This window comes from Sarcophilus harrisii, chromosome 6 (genome assembly GCF_902635505.1).
Source record: "Sarcophilus harrisii chromosome 6, mSarHar1.11, whole genome shotgun sequence".
Classification (NCBI taxonomy): Eukaryota; Metazoa; Chordata; class Mammalia; order Dasyuromorphia; family Dasyuridae; genus Sarcophilus; species Sarcophilus harrisii.
The window spans coordinates 81270346-81289093 of record NC_045431.1 but is presented as its reverse complement, the minus strand read 5'-3'; the positions used below and the strand labels follow the sequence as shown (position 1 = coordinate 81289093).

The 18748-nt window shown below is 33.6% G+C and overlaps 1 protein-coding gene across 3 annotated transcripts in view; it reads right to left on the bottom strand.

Moving 5' to 3' along the window:
* Positions 1–2711: 2711 nt before the first annotated feature.
* The window catches only part of GUCY1A1 (guanylate cyclase 1 soluble subunit alpha 1), a 96070-nt gene continuing 80033 nt past the window's right edge, over positions 2712–18748 (bottom strand). For 2 of the 3 annotated variants that reach the window (XM_023505909.2, XM_031943198.1), the window contains exon 9: positions 7583–7958. In XM_023505909.2, coding sequence (XP_023361677.1) covers positions 7757–7958 — 202 coding nt within the window. In that variant the 3' untranslated portion in view covers positions 7583–7756. Of the gene's footprint in view, positions 7959–18748 lie in introns of all 3 variants that reach the window. The other variant, XM_003773115.4, reaches the window with a different exon arrangement.

Genomic DNA, 18748 nt, shown 5'->3' with positions numbered 1-18748 from the left:
ACCCTTAAAGTGAGATTCTGAAGGGAAAGGTCTTAAGTGTGGTAATATTTAATATTTCCCCCTAATAATAAGGAATATGTAGTCATTTACTTAGTATTTGTGGACCAAGTCAAGTTATTTAGGCTTTAGGGTCTCGATTTCTTTATCTGTGAAATGTAAAAATGTGTAATAGGTAGTGGCTTTCAGCATGGTTTGGTGATAATCCTTCACTTCTCCCCCTAAAGACCAAGGACTTTGATTTATCCTGACTGGCTGATCCTGAGGCCCTCCAGGGAGCTAGCCCGTACTGTCTCGATATAATTGCAATAATTACCCTAATGACAAAAGGGTTGGACTAGCAGGCTATTGAGATTCCATTCTATATCTATGGGTCTATGAACTTGGCTCATCTCAGAGCTTTCCTTATTTTTAACATAATGTTTTTCCAACCCACTGTATTCCTGAACTTCATCATTATTCCCTCCCTTTGGAATCTCATTATCCTGCAAAATCTCATCAACCTGAATCTCATACTTTTTATTATCCTTTACCTGTCAGGTGCTCCCTCCTTCTGGTTGAAGAAGGTAGAGCTGTGGATAGTGGAGAGCTACCCCCTCCCAGATCCTCCATATTAGAGGGGTCCATGACAACCATTTCATACTTTTCCACCCTCATCATTTCCCATCTGGCTACACTCCGATTTTATCATGTCCTTCACTCTACTTTTTCTCTCTTCTCCCTCCTCCTTTTAGCTTCTTTTTTTGTATATTGTTTTCCTCAATAAGTTCTTTGGAGGGAGGGACTCTGTTTTACCTTTCCTATATCTCCAATGCTTAGCACAGTGCCTGGTACATAATAGGTGCTTAATAATAAGTTTATTGACTAGATGATTAAAAAAATAGGTTTTTCACAGGACAATAAACATGTTGTACTAAAATTTGCTATCAGCAAACTACATAGCCACACGAGGTCCACTTTTTATACTAAAAATAAACAGTATGCAGATTAATGACACATATTTGAACTCTAATCCCAAAGCTCTTTGATATGGGATTCTTTCTATATTAGCAGAGACCAATGTCCCATGCTTTCATGATGAGCAGGAGTAAAGCTTCAGAGAAAGGTGTTTTTGTTTGTTTGTTTTTGTTTTTGTTTTTGAGTGCTTAATATCTTTAACTTCAGGCCTTCTGGTTTTGATAGAGAGAAAAGATGGACAAAGCCAACTCCACTTCAGGCTCCTGAAGGAAAAGACTCTGGAAAGAATGTAGAGGGCTGAAACTCTAAAAAAAAAAGTGTGCTTGAATCAGACAAGAGAGCACTTAAGGATAATTACTTATTCCATGTAAGATAATGGCTCTATAAGCATATATTTAGATGATGGCTCTACTCATGATTGGGGCTTGCTGAATGCCTGGTGGTGAGATAATCGTAGGCAAGGACTGGAGGGCTGAGGATCACTGGCTGGCAGGATGAGGAGGAGAGAGGCTGGAGACTCCAGACTCCAGAATCCAGGATACATCTTTGGCAAGCTATGTGGCAGCTTGCCTGCCTCCTTCACTTCTCCCCCTAAAGACCAAGGAGTTTGATTTATCCTGACTCTGGCTGATCCTGAGGCCCTCCAGGGAGCTAGCCTTTACTTTATGAAAGGGGTCAATAAGGTAGGAGATAGCAGGCTCCAAAGATTTAGGAAACTTTCTCTTGGATGAGATCTAGAACTTGCTCTCTCAGTTGAGGGAGTGACCTCACTCACAATGAGAGAATTCCTTCCCCCTTTATTGCCTGGTATATATTCTCATATGTATAATTTCTTTGATTCTTGTTTTTACTACCACATAGATAAATGTCTTTATTTGCTACTTCCTATATGTGTGTTCATTATGGAAGTAGCATGTGATAAGAAAAGAGATGGATATAACTTAAGATCTCTTTTGCCCCCCATTTAATAAAGCTGTGATCAGAAGTTAGATGAAACCTGAAAAAGTGCATCCCCTAACCTAATAATATTTAAGGAAGTAGATAAATGTAATTATTCCCAATACCCCTACTCTCTGAACAGAGCAACATGGCCAAGCTTTTGGTCCCAACTTCCTATTTCTCCTCTTATCACTCATCAAAGTCTCCTTTGGAGAAGGGCAGGGGGAGAAGATGCTAGTATATCTATTCTGCCTCTCTGCAAGTCATAAAAAGAAACCACCATGCTTCGTCAAGAGGGAAGTATAACCCTCATAACATATTTAAAGCCTAATCCGAGTAGAGAATCATATACTGTTATATATGGAAAAGATAATAGAAAACATTTAGCCCGAGTCTGTAATATTTGCTTATTCAGAAAATGAGGCACAGAGAAATTGTGACATCCAGAAATCACATTGATGTATCCATGGAATTCCAGCTCAGTAGCCAATTATGAGTCCTTCTGGTCAATAAGAAGCAAGAAGAAGAGGAGAAATGGACCCTCTGTCTCCTATCAACAAGGAGGTAGTAATATTAGATATGTCAAATATGGGTAAAATTACCAATGATCCAAAACCAAGTCAACAATGCATGTAATACATGTGCCAGATTTTGGGTTGAGTACAATTATTGGGAATGACAGTCTTTTCTATTGTTATCATAAAGCATTTCATGTTTTTAACAAATTGTCTAGAAGAAGGAATGTACAATTGCATAATTTGGAATAATATTTCTTTTACATGAATCTAATGTTCATTTTGCAACAAAAAGACTCACTTTCTTTTATATACATTGATATTTTTAATTATGTTTTAAATTGTTACAATATAGTATTTATATGGCAGCAAATTAAGGAAGCTCCAAAAAATTTTGGATGACATTTTCTTAGACAGTGCAGCTTTTCAGAAGCAAAAACCAGGTATAAAATTTGCTGAAGATAATGGTGAAAAATTTCTCTTTATTTATGGATATATCATCATATTAAACATCATGCAACTGTTCATTCTAAAGTCTAACATTTGTTTTACTTTTTCAATTAATTGAAGTTTAGACAAACCATTAAGTCAAAAGAAATATTCCACCTGCAGCAATAAAGATTAACCAGATGACATAGGGAAGAGGGAAGTAATTGCTGTAAATAAAAACTTAAATCTTGTTTGGCATATGACTCTCCATGAATTATTTTACACCAAAGAGCTGAAAAGTCCCTTTCTGCCTCAAAAAAATCAAAACTAGGAAACTACAAATTTAGAGAGTATCTAATGACAATGAAAGCACAAGTCTGTATCAAAATTCAATCAAATTCAAACAACCAGTAGATTGGATTTATCTGAGTTTATATTAATATCTTTATGTAGCAATTTTCTTCTCAAAAACAGGTAAGTTTCAAACCACTAACGTGGTTCTCAAAACTTTACTTTTAAATTTGTGGCTCAATGTTCTTTATGGTGAGGAATCAAATTTAAGTTGGCAAAAAAAGGAATATTCTGAGGCAGAAGGACATCCAAGTCCATAAGAGGATGTGGCTTTGTGCCTGCTGAGAGAGAACTTTTGTCATGAATTTCCACAGAGAACAGGCAGAAAACTGCACCAGAGCAATGCAAAAGTTCTAGGGTAGACTTAGCTGAACTTCATGGTGGTATGTTTGTTTTAGCAAGAGAAAAAAGATAAAATCACCTGATATCTAACTCTGGTGATGTCATTCTGGGCATAGTTAGGATGGTTATTGTTAGGGTTATATACGCATATGTACATATATATATATATATTGCATGTAGTTAAGATGATCAGAATTTATAGTCTTTATACATTTTAGCTTATTTTTATTAATATCTTTTTATTTTTTATATTACATTACATTCATTTTAAAACATATTCTTTCCACTTCCATTACCTAGCAATTCATGCTTTTGTAATGAAGATGAAAAAGAAAAGATCACAGAGCAGTTCAGGGAAAAAAACACAATATATTAACCATATCCTCCAGTAGATATAAATAACTCACTTCTATAGAAAGGAGGAAGATGCATTTTCTCACTCTTCTTCAGAACCAGCCTTGGCCATTATAATTGTATAACTTTCAGTTTTACTGTTCTGTTCTTTCCCCTGACGTAGTCATGCATATTGATTTTCCAGGTCTGCTTATTTCACAGAGTTTCCAATTAATCAATTTATGAAAGTGTCATGATGGTGATGGACAACTGGAGTAAGTGATATTGCTAAATGAAGAATATGGCCAAAGGAGTTTCTACAGCCTAACAAAATATTGAGAATGATGGAAGAATTCTGAAATAAAAGAAATGGGGAAAGAAATAACTCTTAGGTGTTTAATCTTCCTAATAGAAAAAGAGTACCTTATCTATATAAAAAAGCATTATTCTAACTGATGAAGTATGAACAAAAAATAAAATTGCACTCACATAAAAATTAGTATGTGTGTCTAAAATGAAGCTGACCTGAACAAAGAAACACTAATAGATTTTAACCCAGATGCTATATTTCTCATAGGTTTGGGGGGAACATGGACTTTCCATTTTTGCTAGACAGAAGTCAAAAAGAGTAGTCATTTTTCTTGAGTATAAATTATTTCTAAATAAAATGGGAATTATAGCCTTAAGTTTCCATAGATATTTTTAATAAGGTCAGAATTCTTCATTGTGTAATAAAAATTATAACTTTTGGTTTCTATTTGGGAACTCTAGAACATATTACCAAAAGGGTCATGTCTGGTCATGCTTATCTAAGAATTCTTTCTATTTTAATCCTCAGGAAAATTTTGCTTTTTTTTTTCATTTTTGAAATAATAATTCATCAAGGGTGGGAAAATACCAAAAGAACACATTTCTGATATTGTATCTTTGATGGAAAAATATAGATCCCATAAGCAATACTGATGAGCACACCAGAGAGAGCTCCTCTAACAGTAGTGCTAGAGATGCATCATGGGATGCCCTGGTCATAAATTTGGGAGGATTTAGATTTGAATCCTGTTTTCAACATTTACTGTGTGAACTTGTACAACTCATAACTTGTCCTAGAATGTAAAAGGGACATAATGACTCTGGACTAACTTGCTTCACAGTATGATTGTGAGGACAGCATATAGCTAATTTTAAAGTGCTAGCTTTCTTGGCTACCTTCAAGCCTCACGTTATGCAAGAAGCTTTCCCTCAGGACTTCTGAATTTTATTGGCTTTCTCTTCAGAGATCACTCCCAATTTATCCTTTCTTTGTCTGCCTATTGTCTTCCTCTTTAGACTATGAGCTCCTCAAGAGCAAGGACTGGGTTTTTTGCCTTTCTTATTTAGAATTCTGCTTAGCACTCTTCTTGTTCTGAAAAATACTTCAACCCTTCCAGAATAATGAAGAATATAAATACATGGGATTTAAGTGTGGATCGAAAGTAAAATATCTTTGTGGGAATGAGAACATTTTTCTTTTGTGTATTTCTTTGCTTTATTTTCTATTTCTTTTTCCCCCTTTCTGATAAGGGCTCAGAGTCAGAAAGAAAAGGGTCTTCAATTCTTCACTTATACAGCAACATATAATATTAATACTATTTCAAGACTGCAACAGAATGAAAGCTCAGTCCCCTCTAGTGCCAAAGCCACTTCCTAGTAAGAGGCCAGATACCTGGGGGTGCTGTTAATGACTTAGAAGAATACTAAATAGACCAATTAAGGGTAACTTTTTCATCCTGTTGTTAATAGGAATAAGTGATTGGCAATGGAAGTATTTAAAAACTTGCACATGAAATCATTTTGATTAGATCCAAACCAGGTTAGAATCTTCTGCTAAACATCTGTCACTTGTATAACATGATATAAAATCCATTCTTTGCATCCTGCTTGTGCTTGGATATTGTTTTTTTTGTTTTTGTTTTTTGTTTTAAGTAATGCTCACACTGCCAAGTTGTTGAAACACCAACACTGAAAGCAAAAATCATTATTGAATCCAGCCCACAATATGATGGATGAGGAATCAAGTAGATTTAGGTCCAAGTCTTAGCTCTGCTTCTTGCTACCCAATTAATTTTGGAAAAACTTTTCTTAGAAATTTAGTTTCCTCATATGTAGAGTGAAGAAATTGGACTCAAAGAATCCTGCCGCCTCTAAAAAGCTAAGACATTTACATAATGTATCTTTTTCTTTGCTACTATCCACCATACCTGTCTAAGCATTAAAGAGTTTAGCAAATTTATTATCTTTTTCTGAATACATATACATATTCATAAAATGGTCAATATGTTCTCATTAATAAAACAAAACCAGAATAAAAAGTCACAAACCTAACATCTACTCATATAGTTTAACTTTTTTCTACTCATTCTCCCATGGGTTTAAAAAGCCAACAGACAGTTTCTACTGGTCCAGGACCAAATTACACTATCCTCATTATGACTGCATAATGGTTCCTTTTTTGGGGGAGGGTGATCCCTTTAATCCCAAGAGGTTAGACAGAGAGCTAGCATTAGATCCAGGGAGACCAGAGTTCAGGTCTGGCTTTTGACATGTGCTGACCATGCAATTCTGGATCAGTTATTTAACCTAATATTCTGGAAAAGATGTTAATTTTTACAAGTACAGGGCTTTCCATCTAAACATTCTCTATTCAAAGCTACTTAAACCGTGATTTGTGGATGATTGCATAACTGAGTATGAGGGTTGCAAAATTATGCTTTATTATCAATGTGTGTTTTATTTGTATGCCTATTTGTGTAAAAAATTTTTCATGTGAAAAGGGACTGTGAATGTAAAAACTTTAAAAAGCCCTGCTCTGTATCAGTGATGTCATGGTTCAGTCTCTATCTTCCTTCATACCTATATCATTTCTGCTTAAACTGTGGTGATCAAATCAAGCGTATTAAATTACAAAAAGTAATTCAATTCTTAGTAAATATAAATTTGTGTCCTCTGTGTTCACCTGGACACTTTGTTCATATGTCTGTATGTTATGGAAAGCTTTTATCTTACTTAAACATGAAAAATAATACATGAAAAGAAAATAACATTTATTGCTATGATACATGCTACTATGAAAAATTAATTTTTTAAAAAACATTCACAAATTAAAAATAATATTTCAGTGTTATTTTTAATGTAGCTTGTGATTATATAATATGTGACCCATACTTTCTTATTTTTTTTAAAATAAGAAGACTTGACAGAAAAATACTTGACTTATTTTGCTATATATGAACAGCCATAATGAAAGCATGTGATAATGACAATAATTAGTATTTATATACCATTCTAAGTTTTCCAAAGTGTTTTACAAATACCACATTTTAACCTCCAAACAACCTTAGGAGATTAAGTGACTTGCCCAGCTTGTAAGTGTCAGAGGCTGGATAATTACATGCAGTGAGTTTTAAAAATTTATAATAGGGAGAATAACTTCGTGTGACTTTGTTCTTAGCAACACTGTGAATAATACATTTTAAGCAAGATTGGCACTCCAACAAGGAATAGTACTGCAGACAAATCTATCTCTTGATATAATGCATTCAACTTTTCTAATATTACGTACAGTGGGTCTAGAATTCTTAGTACAGGTTGATTTGAAGTGACTTACATAACATTATCTGTCACAGAAAAGAATAGGTATCTAAAGAGCCATGATCTTAAAATAAAGGAGTTGAAATATTATTTCAGTAAATATAGTCTGTCATTTAAAAGAGAAATAACAAGTCTTAGGGGACTTCACACCTGAATCAGTAATACTGGCTTTCAGGCATCTGCAATCCTAAAGTGCTTTCTGAGGCTTCATACATTCTTTCTGGATTCAAACCCCCAAATATTGATTGAATTGATGAAGATACAACTTAGTCTATTCCTGATGCTTTCCCCAGAAAGTTAGCATTGCCATTTTCAAAATCTCTTTTTGGGAAGCATGCCTTTGGATTTGCTCCTTGTATGTAAGCATCTAGGAAGTGACAAATTCCAGGAATTTCCTTGGGGAAATTGGGAGGCAACTCTTCTCTCGAACGAGGAGTAAATACAAACCCAGGGCATCCTTTGAGTAGTCTGAAAGACAATTAAAAACGAGTTGTTAAAATTATCTAAATAAAGTAAGCAAATGTTCAGCAAAGAAAATTCAAGAAAAAGGGCACAATTGGTTAGATCAAAGATATCTGAGATATTCTTGAGATTATCGATTGAGGTGGAAACCTTAATCTTGACCAGAAGAAAGAATTTGATGACTTTTTCTCATTCTCATTCTCAATTTGGGCTTTCTAAGGTTCCAGTAAACATTCTACTTGCTGTTCCTCATACTTACCATCCTTTTTTTTTTCACTTTGGGACTTTTGCACAGGCTATCCCTAGTAAGAAGTGTCCTGTTTTGAAAAGTAGAATAGGTGTACTCTTGAAATTTGAAAATCACTTTGGCAGCTATGTGGGGGAATGTTTTGGAATGGGGTGTCAACTTGATGAGGGAAAACAATTAGGGGACATTGTAATGGTTCAGACAAAGCATGATGAGAGTTTAAAGGGAGAACAGTGGTCTTATGACCAGAGAAAAGATAATATATGTAGGAGAAATTGTGGAGAAAGAAATTACATGATTTTATGACTGATCAGATATGTAAGGTGAATGAGTAAGAATTAGAGAATGAAATCAATTATAATTATATAATCTATTTTTAGTAGATTTATCTGACAATCTATCTCAATGCCAGCCCCACTGTCTCACCCTATTGGTCTTATTCATCACAACAGATATCTGACATTCTTTTTCTGTTTCTAGGACAATGCTGACAATCCATCTAACATAGTAGCCATAGTCTGATGAGTGAGAAGAAAACCAAGAGAGAACAGTCAAAATGTAATGATTGCTTCTGACCAAGTACACAATATTGATTCAATTATAATTATGTATAATAATATAGCATAAAATGGAGATAATTCAAAGATGATCCAAAACAAAATTTCAAGATTTTCTCTAAGTCTGATATTAGTAGGCCCACAGTATATAAATAAATTTTACTTACATGCAATATGCCAGATATAATAAACATTAAACACTGAATTTCTCTTCTTAAAATTTTAAAAGATTTAAAGGATGTGTGTGTGTGTGTGTGTGTGTGTGTGTGTGTATTCTTAAAAATCTTTCAGAGAAAGTCTCAGCCAATATCTCTTAAAGGCACTGACCTTAAAGATTCCTTGAAAAATCACAATATCTCACAAATTAGAGGAGATTTAGACGCTGAGTAATGCAAACTGATTCTGATCAAGAACCTGCCTGAACAAAATTCCTAAGCTCCTGAGTTAATTCTTTGCAATTTTGGACAGTTCTAATCATTAAGAAGTTTTTCTTTGCATCAACCAAAACTTATCTTTGACTTCCTTTCACAGTCCTGAGCTCTGTCCTCTGGAGCCAAGCGAAACACATCTGAATTCTCTTCTCCATCAGATACTTGGAGATAGTGAGCACACCTTTCACTGTTATTTCTTTTTCTTGGTGAAATATTTCCTGTTCTTTCAACTGTTTTCCAAAGGGTGTGATCCTGAGACATTTTATCACCCTAGTTGTCGCTTCTCATTATTTTCCGTCTAGCATTCTTTTTCATAGTATCAAAATTGAACACGTGTATCCAAATGTAATTTTGACATCAGGGACTAACTTTTGACTCTTTTTATGTTCTAGAACTCACACAATGCTTAGTTCATAGGCCAGAAAACAGTAGATACTTAATAAATGTTTATGAATTAATTGGTTATTCGATCTGACCAGGGCAGAATGTATGTGGCACAGTGGATAGAGTACTGTGTCTCACATCAGGAAAAACCTGAATTCAAATCTACTTCCAGACTAGCTTCCTTTCCTATCTTCATCTTCATTATGAAGGCTTTTTTTTTTTTTTTTTTTTTTTTTTTTTTTTTTTTAACAAAAATAAGAAGTGAGGATCAGGTCATATTTAAATCCACATCTTCCTGACTCCAAGTTTAGAGACTATTCACTATCTATTGCTGCCACAGTAGTATATAAATGTGTGTATGTGTGTTTGAGACAAAAAAAATCTAAATAAATAAATCATTGTCTCCTCTTTGAGAAAAAAGGAACAAACAACAACAGCTTCCTCATATGACTTATCAGGATATGAGATTTAGATTTCACATGTTGTGATTCTATTACTATTGATAAGGAAATATTATTCATCTTAAATAGTAAGATGTGTCCAATATATGTAATTTTTTCCAATATATGTAAAAACAATTTTTAACATTCATTTATTTTTATTCATTATTATTATTCATTAATTTTTTAGAATTCCACATTTTCTCCTTCTCTTTCTCTCCTTTTTCCTTCTTAAAATGGTAAGCAGCTTGATATAGTTATATATGTGCAATCATGTAAAACATAGGAGAAGTTTTTTTTTAAATAAATGCTGTTATATGTTTTGTTTTCTATGTATTTGCTAATCCCTTTCCAGTTTAAACTTTAAATGTTTTAGGGATGGCCTGGTTTAATTGATTCTCAAGCCATGCTTCTCAAAAATGTATGCATTTTCCTTCTCAGTCTTTTAGGAAATAATACTTCTCATAGTTGTTTCTCAGCCATCTTCATAATATTTTGCTAATGACTCTGAATTATAAGCAGTGCTGGTTTTGGCCACTTTTTCATTTTGGTTGGTTGGAAGATAAATATTGCTTCAGGCTGACTGAAGTGATTTCTAGGGTCTTTTGAGCATTATTGCATCCTTAAATAGGAATGGTTGGAACTGTTATAATTACAGGATACATCTTCTCATCTTTATCTTTTTTTCTAATTAAGTGTTAATTTTGATCTCTGCCACTGCAAGTCAATGAACTTTCTTGAAAATAATTTCTATATTTATAACTAGTTATTTCTTGTCCCTTAAGATGTAATCAAGTTCATTTTTTTTAGTGATGTTTGGTTTTTGCAATGCCTGGAATTTTATGATTATTGTTTTAGAAAATATTCATATTTTTAAAGATGTGAGCGTTCTGATTCAAGCTTTTGGAATCTTTCTTTCTTACATCTGAAAGATATTTTTCAATACAGTTTTTTTTTTCCTTTTCCAGTTTCCATTTCTGCAAATTAGTAACCAAGTTTAAATTAGTTTGGTAAATTCTCAAACATTGTAATTAAACTCATGGTTATATTCATCTGAAGCACTTCCATGGAATACTGTTTTTCATTACTTTAGTCATTTATTATATACCTATTATATTCCAGACACTATGCAAAGTACTAGTATACAAAAATTATCAAAAACAAATTCTAACTTCAAAGTACTCACAAACTAATGGGTAGCAGAGAGGGAAGACAACAGGCAAACAGCTATGTATAAAATGGATCTGCACAGCATAAACTGCAGACAATCTCAGAGGGAAAGACCATCGTGAAAGGAAGTTGGAAAAGACTTCTCGCAGGAGGAAGGATTTTAGCTAACACTTGAAGAAACCTAGCGAATTCAGGAAGTGGAGGCAGAAGTGAGGAGGGAGAAAGCGACAGGCATAAGGGTCAGTCAGTGAATAAACAAAGAGTTGGGAAATGGAGGAGGTCCTGGATCACTCACAGAGTTCATGAAAGGGAATAAAATATTAGAAAACTGAAAAGGTAGGAAGGGCACATATTATCAAGGCTATGAATATCAAATATGATTTTGTAGCTAACTTTGGAGCCTTAGGGTATATGATGAGACCAACCCAATCAACATTTTTATCTGCCTTTTCCATGGAGCACCTGTCATTCATCCTTCTATTTCACTATAGTTTCTTTATATCTGCTGATTATGTTTATGGTGAGAAAATTTAAACTGGTATGATTCAATTCCTCCAATAGAATATTAACTCACTGGTCACTGAACAAGAATTTCACATTTAGAATATTAATTACTAAATTAATGTTTATAGATTGTCTAAAATTGCATACTTTTTAGAATTCCATACTTTTTTTTCCAACTTGGGCATTATCAATGCAAAAGTTTCCACATTTTTTTCTTAGTCTCATGGTCAAAGAATTAATCATCTAGTAGCCAGCCTCCTGAAGATAAGCATATCTATATGCACTCAACCTGGTCTTCAAAAGAGACATAATATAATAAAATGCAAAACATCTTGTTAGCCCAGTGTGGCTTTTAAGAGTTGCTGGCAAAGCTTTTAAGAACCCAAACCCACAAATAGCAGTATATCATCACAAGCCATTGAATTGGACCTTTGGGGATGGAATCCATTGATCCTTATTCAATTAACAGATGAAAACTTTAATATTAATGGTTTGGATAATAGCTAACATGACTTAAGATTGTAACAGTCTCCTACTTGGTCTCTCTGACTCAAATTCATTCCCAGTGTGGTCCATCCCATAAAACAAACCAGTTATTTTCATTAAATGAAGGTATGTTCATATATTGGCTTATTCAGCCAACTCAAGGGGTTTTTAATCATATATAGGAAAAAATCACCTATAGCATAGGACTTCTTAAAATCCTATACAATCTGATCTTAATATCTTTTCAAACTCTTTGGACTTTACCCTTCTTTCTTTACAATCTAGACAAATGGACTCTTTCTTAGTTTCTTACATATCATCTTCCATTTCTCATTTTTATGCCATTATTCTGTGTTTTCTATGCCTAGATATCTCTGCCTTATAAAGATGTAGCTAAGACAACTTCTTTTATATGAAGCCTTTCCTGATTCCTTCAACTGTTAATGCCTTCCTTTTCATACTATCTTACGTTGGACAATTTGAATATATTAATTGGAACTCACTTTATATACCTACATACTTTGCATATATTTATATATTACTTGCATATATTTTATATCTCCCCAATTAAAATATAAGCTCTAAGCAAGTAGAAATTATTTCATTATTTATACTTGTATCCCCAGAGTCTATTACAGTGGTAGCTACATAGTAGGCACTTACATACTTGCTCAACTGATTAATGGCAAAATAGATAGAAAGCTGACCCTGAAGTTGGGAAAAAACTCGATTCAGGTATGACTTCTATTATAGACTTATATGAAATTACACAAGTTACAATCTCTGAGTTCTAAATAGCTATTCAGGACTACACATTACAGAGAAGGTGTAATCTTCATTGATAGATAATTTTTATTGATACATTATATTCCTCACCTGGGAGTTACCTATACCAATGACATCAAAGTATGAGTTCTTATTCCCCCCCTTTTTTTAATAGTAGCTTTTTATTTTTCAAAATACTTGTGAAGATAGTTTTAAACATTCACCTTTGCAAAATCTTGTGCTTCAATTTTTTCTCCCTCCCTCCACCCTTCTCCTTTCCCTAAACAGCAAGTAATCCATTATAGAAATATTGGATTTATTATATATATATATATATATACATTTATATATACCATATACACACATATATACACACATATATGTAATATAGAAGAAGCCATATGCAATTCTTCTAAACATATTTCCAAATTTGTCATGCTGTGCAGGAAAAATCAGCTCAAAAGCAGGAATATGAGAAAGAAAATTAAAAAAAAAAAAAAGTAAACCAACAACAACAACAACAAAGGTGAAAATGCTATGCTGTGATCCACATTCAGTCTCCATAGTCCACTTTGGTTTTAGCTGGCTCTTTCCATAACAAATCTATTGAAATTGCTTTTGAATCACTTCATCACTGAAAAGAGCCAAGTCCATCATAGTTGATCATCACATAATCTTATGGTCATTGAGTACAATGTTCTCTTGGTTCTACTCACTTCACTTAGCATCACTTCATGTTAAGTCTTTCCATGTTTTTCTGAAACCAGTCAGCTCATAATTTCTTATAGAACAATAATATTCCATAGCATTCATATACCATAATTTATTCAGCCATTCTCCAATTGATGGGCATCCATTCAGATTCCAGTTTCTAGCCACTACAAAAAGGGCTGTCACAAACATTTTTGCACATGTGGGTCTTTTATTCCCTTTTTTATGATCTCTTTGTGATGCAGAACGAGTAGAGACACTGCTGGATCAAAAGATATGCACATGTATAGCCCTTTGGGTATAGTTCCAAACTGTTGAGTTCCTATTCCTAGGAATTGGACCTAGAATTGGTCCAAATATTGGTAAAATTAATCAATTTTAAGTCAGGTAAACATTTTCTTTCCTAAAAATCTATAAAAAATCAAATCAAAACAAAACCTACTTGCTTACTTTGTTCTTTTAAAAATAAACAATAAAAAGTAAATTTTTGATAGACTTTTTTAAGCTAGCAAGGATTTGTGTGATCAACTCTATTTATTTAGGGATGATTGAACTTGGGCCAGAGAGGAAATTCATAATTGTAGAAAGTAGTATAAAATCCAGGGTCAAAATCTAAGACCTCTTTAAATCCAGTATTCTTTTTATTGTAAAATTCTTCTACTTAGTTATTTCTTTGAAATTATAATGAATCTCAATGTACTAAGACTTAATTTTTTTTTTACTATATTTGAATATAACCAATCTTTTCCATCTTTTATTTTTTACAATTGTTTTTCTCTCTAAAAATACTACCTAGTAGTTACCACAGGTTTCATTGTTTCTTTTGGGCCATTTCTCTAAATGTCAAAGGCCATTTTGAATTCTCATTCTGTCCTTCCAAAGTTGTTTGGCTGATCTTCCTTTCCCCTTTTCCAGCTTTATGTCTTCTTCAAACCTGATGAATATTCTCTCTATTCTCTTATCCAGGTCAAGAATGAAAATGTTGAATAGCTCAGGGCTCTGAACCAACTTCTATAAAAAACACTCTTTGTGTTTCCCAAGTAAACAATGATCCATTAATAATCAATGTCATGATGCTGTGTCCACATAGAAGAGGTAAAGTGATTAAGTAAGAACTTTTGATTCTGTGATATGCTCTGACCACTCCATGGGGCACAACCTGAGTAGGACTCTATGTGCTAGAAATTCTTTAGCCTAACTGGGTCCTAGTAATTTAGTGGTGAGTATGAGTCAAGCAAAATAACATTGAAGAAGAACTAAGATAGTTCTGTTCATATCACCAGTCTACCTAATGGAAGCTTTATGAGAGAAGGAAATATGCATAGCTTTTATGTCCACAGTACCTGGAACATGGACTTGCTTGTAACAGGTATTGATATTCAGTTGGTATGCATTGATATTCATTGGTAGCATTTGCTGTTGCTGAATTAATTCTAGTTCATAGTAAAATAAATAATTCTAAGGGTTTTTTCACATTCCAATTTGTCCAGTATTTAAAGAGATAGAATCCCAGTTGAAAGAAATATAAAAAACTATCTAATCTCATCTAAAAAACTAATCTAAACTCATATTTGGACATGAATCTTCCCTACTACATTCCCAAATCATTTTTTTCTTGATGACTTGATGAGGAGAAGCTTTTTTACTTCCTCAATCAGCTTATCACACTTTTAGATCATATTAATTATTAGGGAATTTTTCCTTCCCTCAAGTCTAAATTTTCCTTGGTAACTCATAACATTACTACTAGTTTTGCCCTTTGGGACAACTTCACTCTTTCATGTGACAGCTCTTCAAATATTTCAAAATAACAATTATCTTTCCAGTAAGTCTTCTAAATTATTCTAGCTTCTTCAACAGAACATTATATCTTGAGTTTTTTCTAGATATGGCTACATCGTGTGAATGGGTATAGGTTATTCAGGCTCAATTTTCCTCTGAGCCATGAGTCCAAGTCTCTAGGCTTTGCCACTGTGTCCCTGCTGTAGTATATCATATTCTATTTCCATTTTTTGCTACTACTTTTCAAATCCTTTTTACATATTGATTTTCCCCATTAGGATGCAAGCTTTTTGAGAGCGGATGTTATCTTTCTTTTTGTTTCATTTGTACTTTTAGCACAATGTACTACCTGTCTTCAAGAGCCTTGAATTCAAGATCCTTCATCATTCTGTTTGTTCTTTAGAACACTTATGATTTTTCAATATCCTTCTTATGTTGTGGTGCCAGAACTGAATGCAATACTTCAGATATTCTGAACATTAGGAATAAAATAGCATTTAATAAGTGTTTATTATGTGCAAAGACTTCTTCCTGTTGGTCTGTCTAATGCCTCTTTTAATGCAGCTTGATAGTACTTTCAAACACTGTTCTAGTACACTGGAAACATTCTGAACCTACAATTCTCTCAAACTCTTAGATATTATCTAGAACTGCCACAACAGCCTTTTACCTATTATACCTGTGAAATATCAATCTTCCCCATAGAGATGGTAAAGATGGTCAAATGATTTCATCTCAACTATCATGCAATTGAGAATGCTATTTTGCTGTATTTTAAGAATAAGACAAAGTACACAAGACAAATAATTTAAAACAGAAAAAAAGTCTGGAAGGTATGTTCTTCTTTAGTTATCTACAGCAACTTGATGGCACAATAGATAGTGCTGGATGTATAGTCAGTCAGGAAGACCCGAGTTCAAATTCTGCCTCAGACACTTATTAATTGTGTAATCCTTTTTCTCAGTTTCCTCAACTGTAAAATGGGTATAATGTTCCCAGTTCATAGGATTATTGTGAAGATCAAATGAGAATAGGTACTATATCAATGCTTATACCCGTTTCCCCACCTAATACCAGTATTTCTCTTTATTTCTTCAAATTTTCCTTCTTCCTTTCTACTGGATTCAGTTTCTTTCAATTACTTTTTTTCCCCTCTATTCCCCTTTTTTTGGTACATTTCTCTTGTCTGATTTTGAAAGTTTTCACTTTCATAATCCACATCCTTTTCCTTAATACTATTTCTTAGCATTTTTCTTACTATCAGACCCTTTTCCTAAAGTCTGAGATAATTCAACAAAATATTTTATTATGACTAACAATAAAACAATACCTAATATTCATATTGCACTTTAGGATTCTCAAACTTCTTTACATATACCATCTTATTTAATCATCCAAATGAACTTGGGAGAGAGGTACTTCAGTGGTCACCATTTTGCAGATGAAGAGATGAGAGAGATTAAATGATTTACTTTGGTTTCAAGTTTAGTAAATTTCAGAGGCAGGATTTGAATTCAGGTCCTTGACTCCAATTCCACTGAAATATTCACTATGCCAACTATTCCGATACATAATCTTTTTTGGGGGGAGAGGGGATTTGAGGCAACTGGGATTATGTGATTTACCCAGTGTAATAAGTGTTAAGTATTTGAGGCCAGATTTTAACATGGTCCTCCTGATTGCAGGACCAATGCTCTATTCACTGTGCCATCTAGCTGCCCTTTCCCACACATAATCTTGGGAGGCGTTTTTGTACAGAAAGGTATTGCTTTATTTTGGTCCTTGTTGAACTCTTTACTATCACCACCTTTCTATCACTTTTAATATATTTATGGCAAATACCTTGTAACTTCAGTAGCATCACACACCCCAAAGCTCAAAATATTCACATTCTTTATCACATTTAAACTTCCCACTTCTATTTGTCAATAGAACTAAGACTGAATACTATATACTATATAGTATTATATACTATATTATACTGACTACCATATTATAGTACAATCATAATAAAATGAATCTGGTTTTAAATGGAAAATTAGCAGTGTTTAGAATGGTGACATAAAATTTTTAAGACACTTTAGGAAAGAATGGCTATAAAATTGCTATTATGACTGAAATATCTTGGTTTATTAGTCAAAGTCTGGCTTAATGAAATTTAAGCATGAGGTCATTCTTTTGTTATCCACAAAAGATAATTTTTTTGTGTGTTGCATGTACTCCGTGTTCTGAATTCGCATCATATTTGCCATAAATATATCAAAAAGATCCTTGACATTAGACAATGAATTTTATTCTCAGAGGAACCTTCTTCCAGAGTTCAGCTTTTAACGAATGTGCTACCAAAAGGCCTGTCAAGAGAAATATTTACACTTTATGACAAATAGGGTTTCTGGGTTATTTTACACAAAAGTCCATTTGTGCCGACCACTTAAGACTGCAACTAGATTTAAACCTAAACTGTCTGTCTTTGTTTTAAAGTCAATTATTAATTATATATTTACAAAGCACAGATGTCAGATGGAAATTTCAAATTGTCCCTTTCCTCCTGAAGCTTACTACAATGTGGAAAATGAGGCTCTATTAAGAGAAATCATTTGAAGTAACTTTACTGACTTCCTCTGAAGAGACAGCTTGGTCAAGTAGAGAGAGCTGACCTCAAAGTCAAGAAGATTTGAGCTTTAAGTATTGCCTCTAGTATTCATGTAAGTAATTGTAGCGTTCTTGGAAAATGGCTCCATCTTTCATTTTTTCCAGGCAATTAATATTGTACATTACAGATGAGTTTGCTGAGCTGTATGAATGCAGCTAATTTTCACACCAGGAAATTTTCTCCATGCTGATTAAGTCACAGATCTAGACCCCCTTCTCTTCTCCTCCCTCTCAAAAGTTTTCTTGAGTGTGATCATTTATTTTCATGCCCAGATAAACATACTGCTCTATATTTCTTTAAAAATCAGAAATTATGTGATTCTGTGAATACCAGAAAGCCCACTACTTTCAATGTGTTGGCCCTTGGGCTATTTTAGTAGATCTTCCAAACTGATATACTTGCCTCAAATTTCTCATCTCTCTAATATATCCTCTTCCACACTTGAAAAAGTGAAAAGTTCAGATCTCATGAGGTCATACCTTCACTCCCATCCCTTCCGCACACATAAATTCCAGTGGTCTCTATTATCTTTAGGATTAAATATACATTCCTCCATTTTTTATTCTAAAATCCTTCATAACTTGGTCTCTTCATTTCTAGTCTTATTATGTACCACATCCCCTTCCTCTTTCTATGAGCCATTTAGATTGGTCTTTTTGGGGGGAT